The sequence below is a fragment of the Trachemys scripta genome, chromosome 24 (genome assembly GCF_013100865.1).
Source record: "Trachemys scripta elegans isolate TJP31775 chromosome 24, CAS_Tse_1.0, whole genome shotgun sequence".
Lineage (NCBI taxonomy): Eukaryota > Metazoa > Chordata > Testudines > Emydidae > Trachemys > Trachemys scripta.
In genome coordinates, this window is record NC_048321.1 from 185,110 (window position 1) to 194,317 (window position 9,208).

Here is a 9,208-nt window from a genome sequence, read left to right on the forward strand (position 1 = left end):
GGGAGAGGCTGGAGAAGCCAGGAATTACCCCTGCAAGGCGAAAGGCTGGGAGCCCGGACGTCTGGGTTCTCTCCCCGGCTCTGGGAGGGGAGTGGGGGCTGGTGTGTTAGAGCAGGGGGAGCTGGGAGCCAGGACTCCTGGGTTCTCTCCCTGGCTCTGGGAGGGGAGAGGGGGGTGGTGGGTTAGAACGGGGGGGCTGGGCCCAGAATCTCTGACCCCCACCCAACTTGTGAGGTGTCTTGCTCAGATGAATGAGTCCCTGCTTCGCCCTCTTCCTGAAAAGTGTGGGGCAGAGACTCCACCCCTTTTGCCTCTAAGCCCTGCCCCCTGCAGCATGATGCACCCCCTAGAGGGGACAGGCCCCTGCCTCATTCCCCGCCCCCCTGAGCCAGCCAGTCCCTGGTGTTGTGGGTCAGAGGTGGGGGCTCTGGCTGTGACCCCCAATGACTTGCAGATCTCAGCCTGGGGGTGACGATAGAAGTGCGTGTGGGGGGAGGCGAGACGGGAGGCGAGGAAATCTGTGGGGGTGGGGCAGTGGAGAACATAGGGGGTAGCAAATGGGAGGGTGGTAAGTGGGGGGCCGGGGAATAGGTGGGGATGGCTGGGAGGTGGAGGTGCAGGGGAGTCTGGGGGTACGCAGGAGGGTGGAAGGGAATTGGGGGACCCCAAAGGAGGGGGGAGCCCTGGTGGAGATACGAGAGGGTGGCTGGGAGCCCAGGGGGATGTGGAGAGCCTGGGGGGGGGCGGGAAGGACGTCCAGGTTTTGAGGGACTCGAAGGGAGGTGGGGGAGCCCAGTGGGGCAAGGGAGGGGGGATGGGAAGTGGGGGACCCTAAGGGAGGTAGAGGATCGGGGGGCAGAGGATGGTGGCTGGGAAGTGGGGTATTTGGGGGTGGCGCAATAGGGTGGCTGAGAGGTGAAGAACCAGGGGGCAGGGGAGGGTGGTTGGGAGTTGGGGGACCCCAAGGTATGTGTGGGACTCCCCTGGGGTGCAGTCACCGCAAGCCGAGTCGGTTAAACTTTTTTGGTTTTATATTTACAATGTTTCATTTCTTGCAAGGTTTTAAAAATGTGTACAGCTCCCTGCGCCCCATGGCTCCGCCCCCACGCCCCACGGCTCCGTCCCCCCCCAAGGTCCACGCTGGGGGAGGGGAGACACGAACCATACAGTCACTGCAAAAAAATAAAATAAAATAAAAGTCCCTTTGTCATGTCTCTCGTCTCCTTCGATCCTGGTTCGGGGAGGGGGGGGGGCCAGTCTTGGGGTCTCTTACTGGCGAGGGGAGGGGCCGGGGGTCCCCCAAAATAACTCCTCCTCCCTGGAGTCTCAGGAATAAAAATAGACGCTCTCTGATACATGGGTGGGGGGGCTGGCGAGGGGCAGAGGGGGTGACTGCTCCCCACGCTGCCTGGGAGAGTTGGTGTTTCTGGTGGCCATCTTGGTTGTAGGCCGAGGAGGACGGCCATCTTTGACAGTAGGCCGGAGAAGGGGTTGCCGTGGTAGCCATCTTGGTGGTAGGCCAGGCAACGAGGGGCAGTGGCCATCATGATGGTAGGCCAAGGAACGAGTCCCCACGGCGGCCATGTTGAACGTGAGAATGACAAGAGCCCACTGGCGGCCATCTTTGATGGTAGACCAAGGACGGCCTGCAGGGGGCTGGACTGGCTTTTAAGAAGGCCGTGGGGCCCACGGCTGGCCAGAAACACACCACCGGCAGCCAGGTTGGATTTTGGATCGGGAAGGCCCCCTCCGCTCCCCACCGGCAGCCATCTTGGAGTTAGGAAAAGGAAGTCTCTCATAGGCGGCCATCTTGGAATTCAGAACACTGGCCGGCATCCGCCATCTTGGATTTGAGAAACACAGTCCTCGTCTCTGATCGCAGCGTACCAGCGGCCCATCTCCAGGCGGCCATTTTGGATTTCACCGCCCAGGGGGAACCATCTTGGATTTCAGCGTCCAGGCGGCCATCTTGGAATGCACTGCCCGGGTGGCCATCTTGGATTTTGGCACACTGGCAACCAACTTGCATTTCACTGCCGTGGGAGCCATCTTGGATTTCAGCCCACTGGGCAGCCATCTTGGAATTCACCACACTGGCGGCCCTCTGGGGTGGGGGCCCCATTGGTGGCCATTTTTGATTTCACCACACTGGTGGCCCTCTGGAGTTGGACCCCCTTGGTGGCCAACTTCAATTTCACCACACTGGCGGCCCTCTGGGGTGGGGGCCCCATTGGTGGCCCTCTTGGATTTCACCGCCGAGACGGCCATCTTGGATTTCCAAACCGAACGAGTGCCATGACAGGACAGCTGGGCGTGGAAAGGGGGGGCAATGAGCATAGTTTGGCACCAGCACCAGCATAAGGCCTCTGCTGAAAAAAGACCCCCCCCAACCACCCCAAAGTTGCTGAGTTTGGCACAAACTGGATTGAACAAACGCAGTCCCCGCCGGAGACATCTTAACCCCCAGGCCAACGGGAAGCAAAGACAGAGATTTCCAGCATGGCTTTTGTTTGCAAGGAGACCGGCCGCCCGTTCGTTGTCCCCCTCCCTGCGTTGGCACAGTGAAGAAAAAAACACACACCGGTGCCCGAGAGCGGGAGAGAGAGCAACAGAGGCTGGGGAGGCAATAAACACTGTGCTTCGTATACAGAGGCGTTTGCTTCCCCGTCTGCTCTTGGGCTATCTCTGGTTGGCGCCGTGGGCCTCTGCCAGGGAGGAGAGGGACGGGAAGGGGCGCTCGGAGGCAGACGTCAGTGGGGGCGAGGGGGTGAACCGGGTCCATGCCTCGATCTTGCAGCCCGGCATGGGACGTGGAGAGAGGGGGAGACCCGGAGATGTGAAAGAAAGATGTGTATGGGTGGGGGGGTGTACCTAGATAGATATGGTAATGGATACATATTCATGGAAAGGGCTGGCTGCCTGGATAGATAGATAGATTTAGGAATGGGTGGATGGATAGACAGAGGGGGTGTATGGGGATAGATAGATAGATAGATAGCTGGGGTGGATGGGGATAGATATATAGATAGACAGACAGAGGGCGTGGATGGGGATAGATAGATAGAGGGCGTGGATGGGGATAGATAGATAGATGTAGGAATGGGTGGATGGATAGACAGAGGGAGCGTTTGGGGATAGATAGATAGATAGATAGATAGATAGATGGATGGGGTGGATGGGGACAGATAGATAGATGAGAAGAACATAAGAACGGCCGTACTGGGTCAGACCAAAGGTCCATCTAGCCCAGTGTCCTGTCCGCCGACAGTGGCCAGTGGCAGGTGCCCCAGAGGGAATGAACAGAACAGGGAATCATCCAGCGACCCATCCCCTGTCGCCCATTCCCAGCTTCTGTCAAACAGAGGCTAGGGACACCATCCCTGCCCAGCCTGGCTAATAGCCACTGATGGACTTATCCTCCATGAACTTCTCCAGTTCTTTTTTGACCCCTGTTATTGTCTTGGCCTTCACAACATCAACATCCTCAAGGCACAGGTTGACTGTGCGTTGGGTGAAGAAATACGTCCTTTTGTTTGTTTTCAACCTTCTGCCTAGTCTTTTCATTGGGTGACCCCTAGTTCAATTTCTTCCAAAACCTCCTCTAATGACACCTCAATCTGGGACTGTTCCTCAGATCTGGCAGCTAAACAGAAGGGCTCAGGTTTGGGAATCTCCCTCACGTCCTCTGCCGTGAAGACTTATGCAAAGAATTCATTTAGTTTCTCCGCAATGGCCTTATCGTCCTTGAGTGCTCCTTTAGCATCTCAATCGTCCAGTGGCCCCACTGATTGTTTAGCAGCTTCCTGCTTCCGATGTACTTAAAAAAAAATTGCTATTATTTTTTGAATCTTTGGCTAACTGTTCCTCAAATTGTTTTTTGGCTTCCTTGTATTTTTACACTTCATTTGCCAGTGTTTATGCTCCTTTCTCTTTCCCTCACTAGGGTTTAACTTCCACTTTTTGAAGGAGCCTTTTTGCCTCTCACGACTTCTTTTACTTTGTTGTTTAGCCATGGTGGCACTTTTTTGGTTCTCGTACTATGTTTTTTAATTTGGGGCATATACTTAAGTTGAGCCTCTGTTATGGTGATAGATAGAGAGATAGATAGATAGATAGAGGGTGTGTGTGGGGATGGATAGTTAGATAGATAGATAGGGGATGGATGGGGATAGAGAGAGAGAGAGAGATAGGGGTGGATGGGGATATATATATATATAGAGAGAGGGTGTGTGTGGGGGGATAGATAGATAGATGGGGGGGTGGATGGGGATAGATAGAGAGAGAGAGAGAGAAGGTGGTGGATGGGGATAGATAGATAGAGATAGATGGGGGTGGATGGGGATGGATAGATAGATAGATATGTCTGGGTAAGGAGGGATGGCGGGGTGGATGGGGATAGATAGATATGTATGGGAAAGGGCGGGTGGATGGATAGCCAGATAGATACGGTAATGGATAGATATGTATGGGGAGGGAGGTCTGGCTGTCTGGCTAGATAGATAGTTATGTGTGGGAAAAGGCAGACAGCCAGATAGATATGTATTGGGTGTGCAGACAGCCAGATAGATATGTATGGAGACGGACGGACAGACAGGTAGATATGTATAGTGATGGAGGGACAGACAGGTAGATACGTATGGGGACAGATGGACAGACAGGTAGATACGCATGGTGATGGACAGACAGGTAGATACGCATGGTGATGCGGGGACAGACAGGTAGATATGTCTGGGGATGGAGGGACGGACAAACAGACAGACAGACAGGTAGAAAGGGGGTTCCAAAAAGGATGGATCTAGACTGTTCTCAGTGGTGGCAGATGACAGAACAAGGAGCAATGGTCTCAAGTTGCAGTGGGGGAGGTCTAGGTTGGATATTAGGAAAAACTTTTTCTCTAGGAGGATGGTGAAGCACTGGAATGGGTTCCCTAGGGAGGTGCTGGAATCTCCTTCCTTAGAAGTTTTTAAGGTCAGGCTTGACAAAGCCCTGGCTGGGATGATTTAGTTGGGAATTGGTCCTGCTTTGAGCAGGGGGTTGGACTAGATACCTCCTGAGGTCCCTTCCAACCCTGATATTCTATGATTCTGTATGTATGGGGATGGACAGACAGACAGGTAGATATGTATGGGGATGGATGGACAGACAGGTAGTTATGTATGGGGATGGACGGCCAGGTAGAGATGTCTGGGGATGGACGGACAGACAGGTAGAGATGTCTGGGGATGGACGGACAGACAGATGTTATGGGGATGGACGGACAGGTAGAGATGTCTGGGGATGGACGGACAGGTAGAGATGTTATGTTGATGGACAGACAGACAGCTAGACAGATATGTGTGTACAATGCCAGTAGATGGCTAGAAAGAGCCAACAGGGGGCTAGCTCACGGCTCTGACACAGGCTGACTTTCCCTGGATATGTGGGGGTCTTATACCCACCTCTCCCCCTGCCGACTGCCCCCTGGCAAATGCCCTCCCTCGGAGACGCCCCTCCATGGGGGTAGCTGGCGATTCACAGCCCCCTTCAGCTCCCCACCCCCCAGACAATACAAATATCCCCCAGGTTGTTTGGCACTTTGTCATTCGTCCGTTCCCTCGTTTCTGGGGCAGGGGAAGAGGTGGGGATTTGGCCCCAACAGTCAGCGAGCAGGAACAAGAGAAGAGGAAAACAGCCAGTGCAGGAACAGAGAGAGAGATCTGGGAGGAAGAACAGAAGGAAAAAGCGTGTTGCGGAGGAGTAGAAAGGAGACTCTTGGCAGGCTGGAAAGAGGGAAGGAAAAAGTGGCTGGCGGAGATAGAGATGGGGGGGATGGGGTTAAGGGAACGGATCGATTCCATCCCATCTGCTTTCCCCCCGTTTCGTTTTTTTTCTCATTCCCTCCTCTCTTTTTTTGTCATCGTTTTTCTTTATCGGGATCGGAACATGCAACGCGCCTGGTTTGTTTGTTTTCTAAACACTTTTCCTCCTCCCCCCCCGCAAAAAAAAGTCTCTTAGTTAAAAAAAATTACACCCGCCCTCCCCGACCCTCCCCAACCCCGAAAAAATTGAATCTCAAGTCGCCATTACATTCAAAGTTTGGCTTGGAAAAAAATCGAGTAGAATTACCCCCCACCCCCATGAAAAAAAAAAAAACAATTTCCAGGTGTAACTTTCCCCCATTCCTGGCCTCTGTGGGGCACGTGGTTTCCCCTCCAGGAGTGGTGGTTGCGGGGGGCGTTGACTTCTCGGTCGCGAGTGAAGAACTGTTGGCTTCTCTCAAAGGTCCTAGACTACTGATTCCGTACCGGGAAAGACGCTGGTTTCTCCGCCTTACACCCAAAAGGACTGAAGAACGGTTGTGCTCCGTCACTCTGGGTAGAGCTTTGAGGATCTCCATCATCCAGCCAAGATGAACCATGGGCTCTCGGCCTCTCTCCAATGGCTCCCGGTGCGGATACTACGTTGGGAAAACCGTTGAGCGTCTCCATCCTCCAGCCAAGATGAGCGAAAAAGGGTCGGTTTCTCTCCAACACTGTACAGTTCCGGTCCTACCTTGGGAAGGGCGTTACCACCATCCGTCCATGAGGAGTGAGGGACGGTCGGTTTCTCTCCAACACCTTTCAGCGCTGATACAACGTTGGGAAGGATGTTGGGTACGTCTCCACCGTCTGCCCAAGATGAGCGAAAGATGGTCGGTTTCCTCTCCAACACCTTCCGTTGCTGATACTGTGTTGGAAAGGACATTGGGGGTCTCTGCCATCCATCCAAGGGGAACCAAGGATGGACGGCGCTTCTCCAACACCTTCCCATGCTGTTACCAGATGAGGAAGAGTATTGGCACCCCCATCATCCATTCAAGATGAATTAATAACAGTCGGTTTTTCTCCGGTGCCGATACTGTGTCAGGCGTCTCTATCCTCCGTCTAAGAGGAGCAAAGGACGGGCGGCTCTTTCCAACACTCCCCAATGCTCCTACCAGGTTCAGAAGGGCGTTGGGCCTCTCCGCCGTCCACCCCAGATGAGCAAAGTACTGTCGGTTTCTCTCCGGTGCCAAGACCGTCCCCACCGTCGGTCCGAAAGGAACCGGTCAATTCTCATTATGTGTGGGAGACCTCCTCATTTGAGCTCGGCCCACAACCCCCTCCCCGAATTATTGTATAAAAGAACCCACCCACTCCAAAATCCCGGTGGCGCGGCACACAAAAAGATGCCACGTCTCCCTTTCTTTCCCCCCACCCCTCCCGCCCCCGCGGTCAGGGGTGGGCGGCTGGGCAGAGAGGAAGGGCCCTGCCCCTTCACCGCGATTTCCCCGTGGCTGGGGTGGGGGAGGCAGCTATACTCGGGTGGTGGAGTGAGGGTGGGGCAGGGTGTTGTTGTGCCCTGTGGGGAAGGTGTTGAAAGGGTGCAGGGCTGGCATGCCCGTAATGGTACTGGGGATCATGGTGATGGTGTTGGGCGTCATCAGGGGCACGTCGTCCGGCGCCCGGCGCAGCGCGAGGGTGTAGTCCGGCGGGCAGGCCGGGCGCAGGATCTCGTGGGGTCTCAGCGCCTCCAGGTCGTGAGCATCGTGCTCCGAGTGTTTGATCTGCAGGGACATGAGCTCCTCCTCCTGGCCGCCGTGCACCAGGTCATTGGCCGCGTTGCGTTGGGGGCTGAGGCGCCGGCCGCCGAGGACGCCCGCCCGCAGCTCGTGCCGCTTGTCCCGCTTGTAGTACAGGGCGGCGAAGGCCAGGATGTTGAGGAAGAGCAAGGAGGCCCCCACGGCCACGGTGACGCTCAGCTCGGTGGAGTAGTCCCGCGAGTCCCCCGGGAAAGGGGCGTAGCGCCGGCGGTCATCCGCCTCGTCCTCGTCCGGTGGCAGGGTGGGGAAGGGCCGGCGGGTGGTGCTGGGCCCTGCCCGGGAGCCGGGGGGCCAGCGGGTGCCGTAGGGCGGGACGCGGGTGGTGGTGGAGGTGTAGACGGGGTCGTGGAGGTGGTGGAGGTGGGGCACCAGCTCCAGCCAGAAAGCTACCTTGTTGGCCCGGTAGTTGTCCCGTACCCGGGGTTTGAGGCCGATGTGGAGGTACTGCTTGTCCTTCGTGTTGAACTTGGTCCACACCACCTCCTCGAAACGGTTGGGCTTGGTGTGGATGAACTTGGTGTCCTGGGGCACCGGCTGGTTGGGGTCCCTGCAGGGAGGGGAGACGGAGTTATGGTGGTGGTGGGGAATCTGGCCCGGAGGCAACCGCGGGATGGGGGGTGTTTCTAGAGGGCACCGGGTCTTCAAGATGGATCTGGGTGCAACACATTCCTCACTGCTATCCGCCCCACATCCCCTCATCCATCCATCCATCTGTCCCTCACCCATCCATCCATCCATCCCCCCATCCACCTCTCTCTCCCCATCCACCCATCCCTCTCCCACCACCCATCCATCCATCCCCCCGTCCACCCATCCCTCTCTCCCCATCCATCCATCCCCCACCACCCATCCATCCATCCACCCATCCTTCCCTCCCCATGCATCCACCCATCCATTCATCCTTCCCCATCCATCCCTCCCCCAGTCCACCCATCCCCCCCAGTCCATCCCTCCCTCCCCCCATCCCCCCATCCCTCTCTCCCCATCCATCCATCCCTCCCCATCCCTCCCCCGTCCCCCCATCCATCCATCCTTCCCCATCCATCCCTCCCCCGTCCCCCCATCCATCCATCCCTCCCCACCCACCCATCCATCCCTCTCTCCTCATCCATCCATCCACCACCCATCCATCCATCTCTCCCCATCCATCCATCCACCCATCCTTCCCTCCCCATGCATCCACCCATCCACTCATCCTTTCCCATCCATCCCTCACCCATCCATCCATCCCTCCCCCAGTCCACCCATCCCCCATCCATCCATTCATCCTTCCCCATCCATTCATCCCTCCCCATCCATCCCCCCAGCACCCATCCATTCATCCTTCCCCATCCATCCATCCCTCTCTCCTCATCCATACATCCCCACATCCATCCATCCATCCCTCCCCCGTCCCCCCATCCCCCCATCCATCCCTCCCCCTGTCCACCCATCCATCCATCCCCCCATCCATCCCTCCCCCCGTCCACCCATCCATCCCCCCATCCACCCATCCATCCCTCCCCCCGTCCACCCATCCATCCCCCCATCCACCCATCCATCCCTCCCCCCATCCCCCCATCCATCCCTCCCCCCATCCACCCATCCCTCCCCATTCACCCATCCCCC

General features: G+C 56.6%; 2 protein-coding genes across 2 annotated transcripts in view; both read right to left on the bottom strand.

Annotated features, from left to right (window-relative positions):
• The window catches only part of LOC117869818 (transmembrane protein 102-like), a 12,973-nt gene extending 10,851 nt beyond the window's left edge, over positions 1–2,122 (bottom strand). Inside the window, exon 1 of the mRNA XM_034756925.1 lies at positions 1,888–2,122. Within this exon, the coding sequence (XP_034612816.1) occupies positions 1,888–2,122 (235 nt within the window). The remainder of the gene's footprint in view (positions 1–1,887) is intronic.
• Positions 2,123–5,044: 2,922 nt separating this feature from the next.
• NLGN2 (neuroligin 2) overlaps positions 5,045–9,208 on the bottom strand; it is a 14,863-nt gene continuing 10,699 nt past the window's right edge. The window contains exon 5 of the mRNA XM_034756793.1: positions 5,045–8,147. Within this exon, the coding sequence (XP_034612684.1) occupies positions 7,313–8,147 (835 nt within the window). The 3' untranslated portion in view covers positions 5,045–7,312. The remainder of the gene's footprint in view (positions 8,148–9,208) is intronic.